Source organism: Papio anubis, chromosome 12, assembly GCF_008728515.1.
Source record: "Papio anubis isolate 15944 chromosome 12, Panubis1.0, whole genome shotgun sequence".
Taxonomy (NCBI): domain Eukaryota; kingdom Metazoa; phylum Chordata; class Mammalia; order Primates; family Cercopithecidae; genus Papio; species Papio anubis.
In genome coordinates this window covers 39,565,564-39,584,201 of record NC_044987.1, presented here as the reverse complement: position 1 = coordinate 39,584,201, position 18,638 = coordinate 39,565,564, and the positions used below count along the sequence as shown (strand labels likewise).

At 46.4% G+C, this 18,638-nt stretch overlaps 1 protein-coding gene across 6 annotated transcripts in view; it reads left to right on the top strand.

Annotated features, from left to right (window-relative positions):
• Nucleotides 1-17,085, top strand: part of AMOTL1 (angiomotin like 1) — a 171,966-nt gene extending 154,881 nt beyond the window's left edge. For all 6 annotated transcript variants that reach the window (XM_017948873.3, XM_009187131.4, XM_031653026.1 and 3 more), the window contains 5 exons: nt 196-386; nt 5,366-5,491; nt 6,577-6,803; nt 9,664-9,939; nt 11,037-17,085. In XM_017948873.3, the coding sequence (XP_017804362.1) occupies nt 196-386; nt 5,366-5,491; nt 6,577-6,803; nt 9,664-9,939; nt 11,037-11,143 (927 nt within the window). In that variant the 3' untranslated portion in view covers nt 11,144-17,085. The remainder of the gene's footprint in view (nt 1-195; nt 387-5,365; nt 5,492-6,576; nt 6,804-9,663; nt 9,940-11,036) is intronic.
• Nucleotides 17,086-18,638: the final 1,553 nt, after the last annotated feature.

Below are 18,638 nucleotides of genomic sequence, written 5' to 3'. Positions count from 1 at the left end.
TGTAAAACTGGGATAATATTGTCTGTTTTGCAGAGCACCATGAGAATTAACTACAATAGAGGAATTTGGAGGTGAAGTAGCATGGTGTGTGAATTGCTGCAGGATCTGGGGAACTTCATCTGTTCTGTATGGGCAGTTATGTAGACAGCATTGATGTGGTTTTGAGCATCAAGATGTTTTTCTCTACTCCTTCAGAAACATGGAAATGGCCAGCCAGCCAATGTGCCGGAATACAATGCCCCAGCCCTCCTAGAACTTGTGCGGGAGAAGGAGGAACGGATCCTGGCCCTAGAGGCCGACATGACGAAGTGGGAGCAGAAGTACCTGGAGGAGAGCACCATCCGACACTTTGCTATGAATGCCGCGGCCACCGCAGCAGCTGAGAGGTAAGACCAGTGGAACTCTGGTGGTAGTAAAACCAATCAAAGCAAAACAAACGGGCTATCCAGAGAGGCCCAAGACCCATTCTAGGGAGTGAGGTCAGCTAAAAATTATTTTTAAGTGGTTATAGTGCTAGTTGGAGAGCAAAGTGGTATAACATTTCTAGAGGGTAATTTGGCAATATATATTTTCCCTTTAGTCCACAATTCTAGTTCTAGACATTTATCTTTAAAATATCATATAAGTGCCTAAAGATGAATGTCTAAAGAGTTAATCTCAGTGTTGTTGAAAATATCAATACATTTAACACAGCCTAGATTTCAACAAGAGGAGGTTCATTTAATAATTTAAAGTACATCACACAGTGGAATACTGTGCAATCACCAAGAATGATGTTGTGAAAGTATATTTAAGGCACTTTTTAATGCTGGATTTATATCATGGGCCAAACTAGAAGAATAGATAATCCTCATAGCAGCCCTGAGAGCAGGTATATTATTATCATCTTTATTTTACAAGCAAAGAAAATGAGGCTTAGAGAGGTACAGTGGTTGACTCCTAATCACACTGGTAGTGGGTGGTGGGCCGTGTGTCAAATGGAGATCTGCCTGGCTTGAAAACTGATTTCATTTAGTTTGAAATTCTTTTCTGCTACTGTCAGTTTTTACCTCAGTTGCCTTACTTCTTTTTGTAGGTGCACAACTTATTCTGTCCTTATAAACTAGCTCAAAGTGTGCAGTAATTCACAAAAAAAGCTCCTAAATGTTCTGTTAAAACATACTGTTGTCAGAGTGAGCAAGGCACTCTTCGCCTTTGGCCACTGGATCTCAGCTGCATGCATAGTCGCTGCACACACGTGGGTGGCTGTGCAGGGGACCAATCCAGCCCCTCACTGCCTCCCAGCCAGTTTGCTTTCTGCCCATAAGTTATATTGGGCATTAAACTTAAAGTTGTTTGGAATTCATCAAAATTTAGGGTCATTTATGTGGAAAGGATCCTCAAATTTCAAAGGAGCATCCAGAAAATGGGACTTCTTAATAAATAAGGGCTATGGTGCTATTTGGATGACAGGACATGAACCGAGAAAGGAGTAAAAGCCACATTGCCTTGGGATGGATTACTATATTTTTAATGACTACGAGAAGCCCTGTTGGGGTGGAGAGGGGATACTCTTGAAGTTATTCACTGGCTGTCAGGCTCATTACTGAAGTAGGGGAGAATCCCCAGTAGTGTGCTCAGATGTTAGCTCCAGGAATTGGAGAAAGCAGTGCCACCATTCAGGCGTTAGTGTCTGCAGTGGGCGCCGCAGCACACTTGCACCGAGAAAGACCTACAGACCCATGTGGAAAATGCCCGTTTGGGAATCATTTTTCTGTGCTTCCACGTTGTTTATGTGTGTCTACACTTTGACGGGAAGCAACCCGCAGTATCTATGAGAGTGAGACTTTGGGAGCAGGTATAGACACTTGAGACGGTGCGGTGAAGCTCGGGGTACTGGGTTGAGAGCTGGAGGGAAGTTGCAGCCTCCAGTTCAGCCCTTGCAGTATATGGATGGGCACAGGGAAGCCTTTTGAAACATCGGCTGATTTTTACATAATTGAAATGTTTTTTTTTTTTTTTCAGCTTTTTGTTTTCTAAGCTAATAACTAAATTTCCTCTCTCATTCCGAGGAAGAGAACAGGTCATCACAAAGTCACAAAGGGACCTGGCCTTCTTAGACATGTGTGGTCTAGTGCACTGCTATGCGCAGTTGCCCTGGGAGTTTCCTTCCTCCCTGTGATTGTAATGGAGAGAACGCTGCACAGGGAGGCAGGACACCTGCGCTCAGGGCTTCTCCCTCCCTTCCTGACTGTGCGTGTGTGATCCAGGACAAGCCCTTCTGAGTGTCACTTACATCACATGTGAAATATCAATGATGAGAGCAGGCAACCTGACCACATTGCTCTGGCTGAGAACACTAAAGCCCCAGTAGCAGTGTCAATGTGTGACCTTGGAGAAATGACACAGGGGCTTCCACGTGTCATTGTTGTTTCATCTGTGGGTTTATTGCGTTAGATGTCTGTTTGGGATCCTGGGCCCTGAGAGTATGAATGGGACTAGAAAGTAAAAATCAGGAGTAGGATAATGAATGGGTCCAAAGCATAAACCCTGTAGTGGGCAGAGGAGGGAGGGTGGGGGGCGAGTAGAAACCACAGACCCAATCACAATTACCCGCTCACAGGATTCTAGGCCCAGCCTTATTCTTATCCTTTGTGCAAGGGGAAATTACTCTTACCCCAGAGAGCAGGAGTTCTGTGGGATTTACCCAGTCCCACCGTTCCCCTTCTCTGCCTTATTTGAAGTCTTGGATGGGTAGAGGGAGCCCCTTTCCATCCCCATCACCCCGCCTTCTTTGCTGTTACACATATTTATTAAGCATCTAATAATTCTGTGAGCAACTACCCTCCCATTTCAGACTGCCCCTTCTGGGTGGGGGAACAGGTTCAGAGAACCTCAGATAGTTAGCCCCAATCTTAATGTTCTTTTCAAAGAAAACCTCTGTCATTTCAGCGTTGCTTTTTTCCTTTCAGTAAGAGAAAAAAGGAAAATGAAGCGTTTTTGAGAAAAGTACACATTTTGAGCTCTTATTGACTAGGTGCAGGTGCTAAATGGCCACAGACAAATTGGTAAAAATGACTATTTCCAGCCATTAGTTTTGTGACTTTTCAACTACGGATGCATACTTTATATTTATAAGCAATGATTTTTAAACAAAGAAAATAACTTATGTACACCAACTGGTTTTCCCATCTTTACGCCTCTTGATGCTGTTGGTCAGAATTTTTAGAGAGTCAGCTTATCTTGTATGTGTGCAGAAGGTTTTGAAAATTTTTTAAAATTTCAAAGCAATGTAATATTTCTTTCAGAGTTTTATATGTTTACTGTCTAAGTTGTTTTTATCTAATTGTGTTTGCTATCCTTACTTGGCAATGTAAACATGAATTTTTAGATTCGTTTCCAGCTCCATGTAGAGTCTCCAAAAGTAAATTTGTTGAAAATGTTTCTAGCCACTAATTTCTATATTGATGATTTTGTGCACCATAGTGTGAATTTATAATTTTACAAATATGTTTAAAGCATTTTGTTTGCTTTCTACATCACTTGGCCTTTAGTGTATTTTCAATGACACTTTGCACTTTTCTGAGCCACATTCTCACATATGCCCTCTGGTTTGTTTTTATCTTTACTCATCTTTGCTGAGACCTTATTCTTAAAGACATACGAAACTTGCAGGAGTATAGAGTGATGGTTGGGGCATGGACTTTGGAGTCATAAATACCTGAGTTAGAATCAATTTTCACTATTCACTAACTGAGTATTCTTGGCAATGTCACCTAACCCTGGTTTCTTCATCTAGAAATTGAGGATAATAATACCTCGTGCACAAGTTGGGAGAACTAAATGAGAGACCATGTGTACCATGCCCTACCCAGTCCCTGTGTGAAGCTGATAGCTGTCATTAAAGGGGCCTCAATTTTTCTGTTTTGGGCTATTCTGTAAAAAAAAAAAAGCTTTAAAGTTTTCAGGCCGGTCACGGTGGCTCACATCTGTAATCCTAGCACTCTGGTAAGCCAAGGCAGTTGAATCACCTGAGGTCAGGAGTTCGAGACCAGCCTGACCAACATGGTGAAACCCCGTGTCTACTAAAAATACAAAATTAGCCAGATGTGGTGATGCATGTCTGTAATCCCAGCTACTTGGATGACTGAGACAGGAGAATCGCTTGAACTCAGGAGGCGGAGGTTGCAGTGAGCTGAGATCGTGCCACTGCACTCTAGTCTGGGCAACAAGAATAAAACTCCACCTCAAAAAAAAAAAAAAAAAAGTTTTTCAGTATGATTGTACATTGGAACATGAAGTTAAAAAGATGTGAAATACTTGGCTACATTATGTCTTACTAATTAGGTACTCATGTAGTCAGAGCCATTATTGTGCCTTTCATCTTGAGATATATCACTTAGATGATGCAGTGATCTTATTTTTACTAATCATTGTTAGTTAGCAGCAATTGTCAAAACCAGTGGCAGGAATAGTTATCAGTGACTGGTTGTTTATAGTCAGACAGATGCTTGCAGTGAAACTGCTTCTTAATTTACTTGTGTCTGCCCTTGCCCTCAGTGCACCCACCTCACCTGAACTTGTCAAGGACAGTGTCTGCCTTCATCTTTCTGCCCTGGGCCCTGGGATGCCTATTACCTTGTCCTGACCTGCATCCCAGGCAGGGCCCATAAAACAAGAAGTGAGACAGAATACAACATGAACGGAGACTTCAGCTTGGAGCCTCACTCGCTGAGAGGACCAGTCTCAGTTTTAAGTATTTACTGAGCCCCCGTTTTACTGTAAAATACTGAAGTAGGCATTCTATGCTATATGGGCGATAAACAGAAATAAAACCTAAACTCTGATGGGAAAGGTGAGGCATAGGACAAGCATGAAAAAGTACAACCATGGAAATACCAACAAATATCATCATCATCATCATCATCATAGTGTCCATATGTTAGTAGATTAAATCTCTAGGTGCCCGTTTTACATATTCATAACGTGCCATGTAGTTAAATACATAATGTAGTCACAGGGCAGAGGGGACTTGATTTTTGAATTTTTTTTGTTTTCCTTAGATACTGCTTAATTCTATCTAGTTTAGGAAGAGAATTGGACAGAATTCAGGAGAGGAAAAGTGGGTGAAGGAATTTGTGGCGTTTTAGCACAGCACCCTGTGGTCACCTCTCCACAAGCATTTACACCTTTCTCTGTATGGGCATCAGATGAGATTGATAACTGAGCTGGGGAAGTTGAGAGGGAAGGCCTCCATGGGCCCGTGGGAGATGCAGAGCTGATCTCTGTTCCAGCATGAACACCAGCCCCTCCATTCTGTGTCTGTTTGCATTGAGACAAAGCAAGAAGGTTTCCCGTGATCAAACGCATATCCTTGTGTTGCCAGGGACACCACGATCATCAACCACTCACGGAATGGCAGCTACGGAGAGAGCTCTCTGGAGGCCCACATCTGGCAAGAGGAGGAGGAGGTGGTGCAGGCCAACAGAAGGTGTCAGGACATGGAATACACGTAAGGGACGGCTATGTGTGGCACGTGGGACCTGCCAGCCCATGTTTGCATTCACACTCCAGACCTTCCAGAACAGATTGCTTCTCTGTCATGTTCCGAAAGGCTGTGAACATGAGGCCTCCAAAAACTCTCCTCCCCCATGCTGTGCCATGGAGAGAAGGAAAAGGTTCCAACCTAAGCACGTGGTTCCACTCAGCAATGGGTCTGGTGCCAGAGTTGTCTGGGGGAAATTGCATGTCACCTGCAGGTTTTAAGATGCAGGCTGAGTCTAGTGACAGAAGAATTTAGATGTCTGTGTTATTTCTTGGTGTCTGTGACATTATGAGCTGAAAAGGGGAAACATTATATTCCAAAGGTTCAGAGTTTTTGAGCCAGAATTTATATATTCCAGTCCAAAATAAAGAACATATTTAGCTAATGCACTCTTCTGATGGGCTATACAAAATTTCCAGCAGACTTTTTGACATAATAAAATTAGCCTGTCCCACTTCACTACCTGAGGGCTTGTGGAACCCTGGGAGCCCTAGGCCTCTTATTTTGCAGATGTGAAAATAGGGCTGAGTAGTGGAGCCATTGATAGACAGGCTCAGTGAGTTACTATCAAAGTTGTGAAAATAACTCAGCATTCTTCCAGAAAAATCGTCTTCTACCAGAGGACCTGTTCATCTTGGTTCTTTTTTCTTAGAAAATAGAGAAATTGACTTTAGTTGAAAGCTCACCCTGTTTGAGGCTTTAGAGTTTTTATGCTTCCCTATCCCCTACCTACCCCCAGCCCCCGCCGCCAATGCTAGACCCTCTAAATATGGTCCCCAGCCCACTTCGGTCCAGGAATGTGGCCAGTCATTCTAACCGTACCTCCCTGAAGTCCCAGTCTCCCAAGGTGCCAGAGAAGGGTGTACTCTTTTGACCTATGACCAAAGACCTGTCTTAACAATTTGGAGATTATCAACATTTGAAGACTCGTACTGTGCTTCATCCTCTATCCCTAAATTACAATTAAAGTCCTTGGGACAGCCTGAGATAAATGTTTCAAGTTTTTCTAGCCAAGTGGCTTTTTATGAAGACTGTTTTGTTTTGTTTTACAGCATTAAAAATCTCCATGCCAAAATCATAGAGAAAGATGCTATGATTAAGGTCCTGCAGCAGCGATCTCGTAAAGATGCTGGGAAGACAGACTCCTCCAGCCTACGTCCTGCCCGCTCCGTTCCATCCATAGCAGCAGCTACTGGGACACACTCTCGCCAGACCTCTCTTACCAGCAGCCAGCTGGCCGAGGAAAAGAAGGAAGAGAAGACCTGGAAGGGGAGCATAGGTGGGCCCCACACCTCTGTCAGGCCATGATTGGAAAAGCAAGATCAGACAGCTTCTCTGCCACTCATGGGACCTGGAAATGTCCCTGAATAGTTCCTGGTCTCAGTTTACTCATCTGTGAAGTGGGGAGGGAAATCAATCATACTTCAGTTATAGAAATGCAGTGAGATATGTGGAAGCACCGTGTACATTCTAAAGACTGCACCACTGGAGTAGCTCTTAGCCGTGGGTTGACTCAGATCATAATTATCTATTATTGTTATAAGTTGAGGTGACCCTTGTAACACAAAAGGCTGTCATGGAAAAGCCTAGAGACATCACACCTCTGAACTTGGCTGTGCTCTAGACCAGTTGTATGACGGCTCCACCTCTGCTTCCATGTCTAGAAAGGGAGGACAGTGTCTGCCTGCTTTACCCCATGGGGCGTGGGAGGGAAGAATGGGATAATGGGGAGAGGACATTGGAAGAAGTGCTCTCTCGCATAAGGTGGGGGTGATAAGTTTTTGCTGTATTGTTGCATGGGCAGAATTTTGAGGAACACTCTCTAAGTGTGGTCTTAGCCAGGAGTAGGTTTCCTGGGGGCAGGTGGGCTTGTTGGCTGGCTGGGTTAGCCAAGCTGGAGGGGAAGCAGGCAGCGTGCCCACACACAGGTCCTCCACACCCTTTCCCTGCACTCTGGCCTCTCCAGGGGTCTGGCCCTTCTTTGATGCATTTCCCCACATCAGATCATGTTTTTGTTTCTCTGTGCAGCTGAGAGCCAGTTGTCCTCAGCACAGGACCCCAGAGGAGACGGGCTGCTCTGGGCCAGAGGGGATAAGAGCTTCCATATGAACCCGACAGAGTTGGGGGGATCAAAGGCTCCCAGCCAGAATCTCTGTTTGAAGTTCCTCCACTGGTAGCTTCAGCAGCCCCTGCCCCCAAAGGAAATACACTTCAAAGAAGACATGTGTGTACGGCAGCTGAGATCATCAAAGACTGTCCCAAGGACATTTAGCTCCCAGCCCAGCAAGAGAGCCGGGAGGCAGTGCTGAGACAGGCCTGGTCAAGGAGTTTGAAAATGTGCTCAGCTCTGGTAGAAACCTCCCTGGGAGTCCCCTGTTTGTGACATGCAGCCAGGCAGGCATCTCTGGTGTCTGTGCCTGTATTCCCTAGGACCTGGCATGTGTAAACCAGGCCTGGGAGCCGGAGGACTTGTCTGAAGGAAGAGCTGCTGTGTTTCCTGCATTGATAGTCCTCCTCGTTGTTGTCATTGGTGTCCACGTGTCACAAACACAGGGAGGGACTCTCCTAGGGGCTGAGGCAGGTTCATAGGTGACTGTGCAGTTCCCCACATGTTGTCACCATTGCTTGCGTGATGGGCTCTGGAAGGAGGTGGAGGTGACAGCATATACCTTCCCAATTGCCCAGGGGCTCCCAGGAGCTATGGCTGGCTAGTGACTTACTCAGCCTGTCACTCCCTACGAGGACAACCTGCAGACTCTGGAGTTTCCACAGGCTGGGCGATGAAGTGGAAAGAACATAGGTTGAACTCCAAGTCAGGCACAGCTGGGTTTGAGTCCCATTTCTGCTGCTGCTTAGCTGTGAGATGTTAGTTTTTCTGAGCTTCCATTTCCTTCTCTGTAAGACAGGATAAGGCCTGCCTCGCAGGAAGGACGTGCAGTATGAAGTGAGGTGATGTGGAAGCACAGGTGAAGGCCTTTGCTGCTCAGCATGGTCTGTGGGCCAGCGGCACCGTCACCATCGGGGAGCTTCTTAGAAATACAGAATCCCAGGCCCTGCCTGCTGGATCCGGTCTTGATTTTAACGATATAGCCAAGTCATTGGTATGCACATTGCATTTTGAAAAGCACTGCTCTCGACAAACTGAACTGCCCTGAGTTCTGAATGGGCACCTTAAAACAGCCCTGGCGAGGAGACTTGATGAATTGCTGGCTATCTAACCAGATAAGAGGACAAATACTTGATTGTGCTTACCACATTTTCTATAGGCTAGTGTTCTAGGGTGCTGGCACTTTCCTTCTGGTGTGCTGTATTTAAAAATAAAAAGTTATCCTCCCGCCCAGCTTTCCAGGAAGGCTCTGAGGAAAATGGACACCTGTGCACACCACGCCTCCCATTTCCATAGCCAGCGTCTCCTCTTCCCCACCCCAGCCTCACTCCTCTTGGGGAAGGGGGTAAGGAGAGGGCTAAGTGGCCTTTCCTAGGAGGCTGGCTGGCTGGCTTTCTGCTTCTGGGGGGCTACAGTTCCACTGCAGAAATGTGCAGGTAGCATGTTTATCTTTGAACCCAAGCCTGTAGGGGAGCATCCATCCATTACGAGGAGTAGGGTGGAATTGTGAACTATTCAGAAGAGCAGCAAGCCAATGGGAACATGTCTAGGACCGGGGAAGCCTTGTAGCTTTTCTTAAGCACACTGCCATGCTTCAGGCCAGCCCTTCTGGGCCACGTTGGGGACAGCAAGCATGGTCTCTACAAAGCCTTGCAGGAACCTCCCTATCCCTCCTGCTGGCAATTAGGCACTTCTCTGTTCGTCCATACCACCCTGTGAGTAATTGTATCCTACAGTTTATATATTAAATTATGATCAGTTTACTTGACAACTACTTCTCCACTCCAAAAAAAAAAAAAAAAAAAAAAAACCTACAATTTTTTAGGAAGGGGACTAGGTCTTTCATTTTTTATTCTCTCAGTGTTTGGTATTTTATCAGGCTTGTAGTAAGTGTTTATTAAATGCTTGGGGAATGAATCAATGAATGAATGAATGAAGCAGTCATCAGTCAACAAGGAACAGACCTCCAAGACTAGATTTAAAAAAAAGGAAAAAAAAGAATGTCGTTGAAAAATCTGTTCTCTGCCCTCAGGATTGCTGCTGGGGAAGGAGCACCATGAACACGCCTCTGCCCCACTGCTGCCACCCCCACCCAGCTCAGCACTGTCCTCCACAGCCTCCACGACGGCAGCCAGCAGTGCCCACGCCAAGACGGGCAGCAAGGACAGCAGCACACAGACCGACAAGAGTGCCGAGCTCTTCTGGCCCAGCATGGCCTCCCTCCCCAGCCGCGGCCGGCTGAGCACGACCCCTGCTCACAGCCCTGTCCTGAAACACCCAGCGGCCAAAGGGACCGCAGAGAAACTAGGTATGTGGGCTACCCCACCTTGATGCCCCTGAAAACTGTGGAACTGTCTGGCCTAAGAGAATCTTTTGTTGAGCTAGAGAGGAAGCAGGAGCACCCATTAGCTCTTACTCTGTGGGGATGTTTATGAGTGTGGCTATCCTAATGCACTTAGGATATATATGTGTGCCCTTTCTTATTATGGGAATAAATATGCATATAGACACGTCTAGTTTATTACTATTTGAAATGAGTGCAGAGCTCGAGACTGCCCTGGCAGTGCATGCTTTTTAACTAACCCTTCCCCGGAAGGAGTGACAGCAGACCCTCTGAGGGACTGAATGCCCTCTAGTATGTTTGGGAGCCAGAATTAGGTACCAGGTACATCAAAGGCACAAGTTCACTGTTGCCTTCAGGGCTCTGACTTGCCAGGGATTCTGGCCTCAGTGGAGGACATCGTGATGGAAGGAGAAGGTAGATTGACCTGCGGAGTCGGTTAACTTGTGACACAGCAGTTGGGCCAGGACTAACGAGCTGCTTAAAATATCTAAGGGAAGACAGCTTGGGAGAGGTGAGCTTTGCAGTGAGTCCCGAAGTGTCCTGGGTAAGAATAAACCTGGCCTTGTGCTAATCATGGTCATGGGGACCTCCCTTTTCAGGAATTCTTTTGAGGAGGCGCAGCCTCTGTGGGGCCTAAGTTAACTGTTTCCTCCAAGAGGGTTGTTTATTTTCACTTTTCAGAGTAGACAAGTAAATACAATGTTGTCACTTTTTAAAGATGTAATTCTTTTCCGAGTAAGCCAGAGAACATGTAAAAAGTGCCTGGCTCAGAATATGCACCTGATAGTTTTGAGTAGAGGGTGTGAGGGGCCCCTGTACAGAGTCCCACTATCATCCTCACCCTCTGAATCCTTTGCCATCACCATCCTGGTTTGTATTTGTGTCTGAATCCTGGCCCACTCATTCTGTGTGTTCCCGCTGTGGGCTGGATCATCTCACATGCACTGTGGTGGGAATCCTGGGTGTGCAGTGGTATTGGACGTGGGTCCATTTTAGAGAGCCTGGAAAGCCTGTGCCCCCCCTGAGGAATGGGCAGCTGATGTCTCCCCTCTATTTGGCAGAGAACTCTCCTGGCCATGGGAAGTCGCCTGACCACAGAGGCCGGGTCAGCAGCTTGCTGCACAAGCCTGAGTTCCCCGACGGAGAGATGATGGAAGTCCTCATCTAACTGCCATCCCTGTGGAATTTCAGAACGGAGCATTGACAAACAAGGAAAGTGGCAAAGAAAGAAGAAAGACCTAGAAGGTTGTAGTGGGAAATCAGGAATGATTTGAACTGATAAAGATTTCAGACTCATAAGAACACATTTTATAAATGTTAAACACAAAAACAGGAGACCTACATGACTGAAGATAGAAGAGAATGCGATGGATTTTATTACACATAGTGGAAGGGAGAAGAGGCGTGTAGGTTTGCAAACAAAGTTAAGAAATAGGAAATTGAATTTTTCGTTGTACAGAAAATGTATCTCTTGGGGAGGGCTTGTGTATCCCCATTCTCTGATTATAAACAGATAAACCCAAATGTGGATCCTCCTTGGAATACCCCCATTCTCCTTGCCTCTTAGCATGTTTGGTTTAAGAAGAGCCTCCAAGAAATCTTGAGAGCCTGTCTTGGCATAATGCAGTGTGACTTGTGCCAACCATGGGATGTCCCGTGTGTGTGAGTGTGGCAGTGAGAAGAAGCATGGAGGGCGAGGGGGATATGAAAGCTGGTCTTCACCTAATTACCTGTTTGGTTTGGATTTCCAAGAGATGATTGGGCTTCTTAGCTTTTCTGAATTCTGCAGTATTTTCTAAGCAGGATGGATTATGATCTCAGTCCTCATCCATCCTAACTTCTGAGTTCATCTCTGTCTCTGCTTTACGGTCTTTAATTTTTTGTTGTTCCTTCATTTGTTTTTGTTTTTAATAAGACATAGCAGAATTCCTTAGGTATGGGATTTATGAGAGCAGTACCTGAACTGTCATCATTCCTGCTTGTTTGATAGTGACCAGTAGGACAAAGCCATGTGCCGCTTCCTGGCTGCTTCACCTTTGCATAGCTGGGTTGCAGCTGTGAACCTCATTCTGACTGTGAACTAAGCAAGCTTTGAGGAGGCAGGAGATTCCATGGGTCCCTGTGACATCTTGCATTAAGATCGTGGCACTTGCTTTTTTGTCTCTCACATCGGCTCTCTTGCAAGGAGCTTGACATTTCCAAACTCCATTGCTCTGTTGGGGAAGACTTAGGACAGCACTCCAGGAAACAGATGACAATTTACAGACAGTTGTCTCAGTGGTTTCCAGAATCCCACCAGCTCCCATGTACCTTCTTGTATTGAGGCTCATGAGCGTATTCACACTCTTTCCACCCCTGCACACGCCTCTGCTTGCTCTCGATCAGCACCCAGACCTCCATGGCATTAGCTTGCCTCTGTTGTGAACTTCTTTTGTAACCTACCAGGCCAGTGTATATACAGTGTTGTCAGGTTTTTCAGGATTTCAGTTTTGAGGCAGTTTATTCAAAGTGAGACAGAAGTGCCATGGAAAAGAGGCAGGCGTGTGTTAGGTGGCAGGTCCCTTAGACCTCTGCTGTGACATTGCATATTCAACTCTTCTGACACTGGCTTCCTTTACAAATCTAGGAGATGCTGGATTAGAAAAGAGGAGAAGCTCATCAGGCCATCAGAGAGATGCTCCTGCAGGGTCCTGATGTTTGTGTCCCTCCAGGTCAGCTGGATTGGTGTTTTCCCAGTTCCCTTTCCTCATGCTTGCTTAGAGGAAGAAAGAAAGGGGAGTACCTTTTCCAAGTACCTTCTAAATGAAACACTCAAGACAGTGCTACTCAGGAAACATTGCTCGGGTAGCTTATTTTAGGACTGGTCTTGGGTGTGTAACCCTGGTGAAGTTATAGCCTCCCCAAATTGAGGTGATAGAAGGAAGACAAGAGGTGTAGGCTGGAGAGGGGAGGGAAGAAATCAGTGGCTTTGGCCAGCCTCTGTGCCACCCAGTATGACAGAGGAGTGGGAACTGGCCCTCTGGAGCTCTGCTTTGCCATAGGCACTGCACATTGTGCCACTTGCTCATCACCTCCTCTAGTCTCTCACTGAGCATCGGAGTACATGTTGTGCAGATGGGAAAACTGAGGAGCTCTGAGAGGCTGAGCATTGAGCTTGCCCCATGTCCTAGGGTGTGGGAAGAGGGCACAGGAGGCCTCATCCATTGGGGAAAGGATTGAGGATGGACATGGGTGGGGAGAGGGCATAGAGATCCCTTCCTAATCTCTGTTCCCACCACATTTAATAGGAGATGAGGTTAGGAGATGGCAACTATCTTAAGGACATTTTGACCCCAGTGTATGTTGGGGATGGACCAGAAAGTAAAATGTCTAGAGATAGGAAGGTAAGTCAGCTCTGCCAGCCCCTACCATCAGGTCTAGGCCACCCCAAACTTGGGCTGCCTCCCTTAGACGTAGGTTAGAGTGAGATACCCAGCCGTTTCTCCCGAAGCCTGGTCTTCATGCTCCAGACACCTCATTGCCCTAGTCAGGTGTCAGACTTGCTTGCTTTTCAAGGTCCGCCTGAGCTGCCAAGTGTTTTCATTGTCAGAATACAAATGGACACATGGCCATGTTTCAGGGCTTCAACTGCATTGTATTGTGGACTTTGACAACATTTTTTTCCTCTTAACCTACTAAGACTCTTCCTTAAGAACGGGATCTCTAGCTTTAAAATGCCACCTTCTGTGGGAAATTTCCTGCCAAGCCAGGGCACTAAATACTTTTATCATTAGAGCTTTCCTGAAGTCCGGCCATATACTGAGCACCTGCTCTGAGTTCTGGGCAGCTCACACTATCTCAAACAGGTTTTCAGAAAAATAATGCAACTATATTTTCTAGCGCCAACTGTATGCAAACAGTGTGGCAAGTACCTTTTAATTAGTCCTCCACCCATCTGGAGTACAGGGGGTGAGTTTATTATTCTGATTTCACAGATGAGGAAATGGGCTCAGAGAGGTTAAGTCCCTTCCTGAAATCTCACAGCCAGGAGAAGCCAGGATGATTTAAAACAAAGTTTGGAGAGGCGCTGCGCATAGACCGTGCCTGTACGGCCTCTAACATGCAGCGCTGCATCTTGGCAGTCTCTATCCCTGTCTGTGATGTGCATGTGCACATGTACCTACGTGGGTGCACACACACACAGCTCTCACACATCTCAGAGCCTAAGAAGTAGGACTAAGCCCAGAACTCCTAGAATCGCCTATAAATGCCAGGCATAGACGGAAATTACTGTGTTCCACCAAAAGCACAGCTCCAAACTATACCTAAAAGATACTTCTGCACTTTGCAGAGACCTGGACTTCAAACGTTCCCAGTGGAGCCTGATTATAGAACTTGAGGGTCCTGTCTCAGGGTGAAGGGGAGAGGCTCCGGCTTCACAGGAAGGTATTCCAGCATTGTTCTGCTTCACCCTTGACTGTTGTCTGGCAGTTTCTGTGTGCTGCCAGGAGAGTATATGGAATTGGAGAAGTTGGAGTCAGGTCTCTGACGCCAGAGTTTCACTAAGTAGATGCCTCTGTACCTAAGAACTATTCCTGTCTGCAGGTCCATATAGCTATGCTGCCAGGAAAAACACATTATTTTCCAGAACTTTCAGAGCATGTGCAGAACCCTTTCTCAGCATTTTCTTCTCTCAGCATTTTCTCTGCCTCCCAGAGGCTGGCAGCCAATGGCACTGTGGAGTTCGGCATGTTCTAACCGTGCATGCAGGGCAGGGCTGCCTTGGCCCCCCTCAGGCTTTGGTTGGGAGAGCAGGCAATGGGAGCCCTTCTGGGTGCAGTCCTCTGGGGTTGCTCTTTGGCACTCATGTATGAGTTTGACTCCACAAGGCTTGGCATGGATACCAAAACAGTTGCACCAAATTAGTTCTGAACCCGGAACACAGAAGTCAGTGCTTCACGAAGGAGGTGCTCAGAATGCCCCGTGCAGAGCAGCCAGTCATTCCTCTTGTTTGTTCTCACCTGGGTGTGCACCCTCATGATGCGGTGGCTGCAGCACCTTCATGCCAGGTGCTGAGAGAGTGGGAAATTCTTCCTCCCCACTGGCCTGAGTCCCAGAGACTTAGGGAAACAGACCTCAGGTGAGGCTGGGGACCTACGAAGCAGTGGATAATAGATTGGATAATCAGAGCTTTTGAGGCAGGGGGCTCATGTTTTCACTGCAGGGAGTTATGCTGAGCAAAGAGATGTGTTTTTCAAAACCAGAGTATTGCCCCGTGTCCACACTGGAGTAAGTGGAGCATGCTTCTCTGTGTTCCCTGAATGATCTTGCACTCCTTTTAAGCAAAGGAGTACCATGGCCATGGTCAGTGGGATCCCACAAATGTTCTTAAATGGGTAAGGTTTTAAGTAGCCAGAGAGTATCCAGCCTACCACTGGCTTCTCCACATCCTAAAACCTGAGACAGCCTTGGTTTATGCTTTGTAAATGTTTCTTTTCTTGTTGTTTAAGTAATTAAAGTGTTTAAAATGTCTTCATTAGATGTGACGATTGTTTAATGAGTTTGCCTCTGACTTGTGGCTCCATGGGAGATAGGCAAAGTAATTAAGAAGTTACCAGAAATTGGTCGGCTGGGGAAATGCAAAAGTTAGCATTTCAGTAAGTGAATTTCTCCTGGAACAAACGAGCAATTTTTCCTCTTTCTCTTAAGTAGTATACCCTTTTCTCACTTAGTAATTTAATGGTATATAAAGACATGTGTATAAGTGAGTGCATACATATGAGGTATGACTATAGGGTTGTTTGTGGGAATTTCTTTTCTTAACATACAGAAGATCAAAGTGTTTCATCTCACCCCGCCCTCCTTAAAAGGTGTCTTTTGGGAGACTCTGTGCTGATTGACTATAGTGCTGCCAAGTAAAAAGATCTTGGGAACTCTTCTACCAGAACGGCCTTCGAGGCTTGTAGCGTTCCTTTGGTTTCCCCTTAGAGATGAGAAATCCTCGTCCTTTGAGGATGGATTTAAGTTCTGGAAATAATCTCAAGTACTTGATAGCACAGTTGGATGAATAAAGATGGCAATTAAGGTAAGTTACACCATTTTTGTCTCTTAAAAAAATCCCTAAGAAATTTCTTGGAATGAGTTTTTAGACTCAGAGCCTCTCAAAGTGTCCGCTTCAAGGGAGGACCGTCCTCATTAGCACACCGATTTTAAAAATCAATTCTCTTGCCATGCCTCCTATGTGTTCACATCTCTGCATACACTACAGACGTAAGTGCATAATCATTCATATAAACATCTGGTAGGTATTCTGTAAAACTGTGTTTACTTTAGTGCATGTTATTGTCATGTTACGATGTGACTGGGGTGTTTCTTTGTCATGAAACTTTGCTTCTTCACAGAATTAGAATACTGCTCCCTCTATATTGAAGTACATATACAGCATTTTCTTATATCAGCTCCCAAAGTCTGGATGCCCGGTGTTGTGTTTACATGTGATTGTGCCTAGGAGTCTGTTCACATAGAGACACCTGTAAGTATTTATTACAAAACGGAATGTAAGCAAATATATCCACATTGGTTTTATTTGAATCAAAGTTTTGTTTTGTTTTGTTTTTTTCCTTTTGAGGAGGAACAGGGAGCCTCCTCCTCCATGAGCACTTACAGAATTGTGTAAAATTCTGTGAAACAAGGGCGAGTGTGGGCACCGGTTTCAGCCATCCCAGTGCCGCTGCCCTCCCACCTACTCTGTGTGTGTGTGTGTGTCGCTGTGCTTGGTGGCAGTGTGCCGTGCTCGTGCCGGGCTCTTCCCAGCAGACGCTGGTATCCGGCTGTAACGTTTGGCATCTTCGTTTTGCCGGTCTGTGTTAAGGGGTGGTGTACGTGGCCGTACAGCCAGATGGGTCTGTGTACCAGTGTGGGGAGTCCAGGAACACTGCCTGTCCCCCACAGCAAATATTGATGCTGTTGGTCAGCCAAAGATTTTCCTCTTCTTTGCTGCTTAAACTTGTGCCTTAATATTGTACATAATAAATGGATGAAATGGCAAAACGGCTCTTCCCTCTCGCTTGCTCTTTTCTTCCTTAAAGAACTTATAAACTGGTGCTCAATAAATGTTTCATTTCGTTGTAATCCACTTAGTGTTTTGCTTCAGAGGCCCTCGGCTCCCCGCTTGTGGGCCTCACGCTGACACCAACATGCAGCTCTTGACTCTGAGGAGGAAATGAATCATCCAGACCACCGCGGCTTGCAGGCCGCCCACTCCCGGCTCCGCCAGACAAATAAGGAGAAAGGAAATGCAGGGTGACTGTGGGCCTGGCTGTCCACTTTGATCACATGTGAGTGACCGCTTTTGGGGTTCCTCAAATCAGAGCCTGCAAATGATCACTGTAAACTGGCTCTGTCTCAGGAATTCACCCAGGCAGCCTGGAGTCAGCCATGCCTCTGAGCCCGAGGATGGAAATGGGAGATGGGAGCTGTTATGTTAGCGTCTTGGGGTCACAGGAGAAAAAAGCGGGACTTTGGTGGAAAGGAGTCACATGGTAAGTGGGTGAAATTCAGGCCAGGAGCCTCGGGGACTGAAGCAGAACAGAGTAAGACTCATGAGAATATCCACATGAAGGCCCCTCCCCGGGATCACTGTGTTTAAGAGAGGGTGGTGCCTGCTGTTTATTCTGTGGTCATGCCTTTTCAGTGGAAGCCTCTCTCCTCCTCACCCACCCCCAGCCCTGGCATAGGGAAAGCTTCCTTGATGTGAGCTCTGGCGGAGCATGAAAGACGCATCTCTAGCCCCCCAATAATCATCGGTGTGATTTATATGCATTATCTTCTTCAGTCACACAACAACCTCGTCATCATCCCCACTTTAAACCCCAGGAGACTGAAACTCAAACAACCTTAGGAAAGTAATGTGCAAAAGATGGCAGGGCGGGGATTTGAACCCAGGTCTACCTGATGCAGAGCCAAGGCACTTGCACGTGCAAGGTGGGTGGATGCTGGGAGGCAGAACAGCTCATGCTCCTGTCTGCCTGGCTTCTTGTCTGTCCTGCTTCTACCCCGAGGAATCCTCTGCAGGGAGCGCCATCTCTGTGCGTGCATGCAAATATGACTCAGTTCATGTAAAGATGCACCCTTGCAGCTCCCCAGCCTCCACCTGTCAGGATGACTCTGGGAAGACAGCTGGAGGACTGCATTTGTGTTTAGGGTTTATAGGACCTGAGTTGTCGCCTCCCCACGCTGATCCCACGTGTGTACATCATGCGAGCCACCCCCTGAGCTCTGACCTTTCTCTTGGCCCCTTGTACACCCCAGGAGAGAAGTTCTCAATCCCAGCAGTTCTGTGTAGTCATTCCCAGTGGTACACGTCTGTGCCCTGAAGGAACACTGGCCTCCATTCTGCCTGTTGGGCTGGAGCCTCAGGAACCGCAAGAGATAGCGATGTGTTTTAAGTTGCCCAGGCTCATGGTGATAAGGAATTAGGTCACAAACGGGAAATAAACCAGAAGCAGCGAAATTCCTTTCTTAAAGCTCTGTGTTGTCAAAATAAAAGAAGCTTTCTGTCATTAAAGAATGTCGTTATGGTTTACTGTTTCTGTTGCCTTTTTATCAAGCGTGACAGTGTGTCTTTGATGTGCTTCCTTTATCTGCCTCTGTTCCTGGGAGGCAGACATCCCAAGACCATTCCA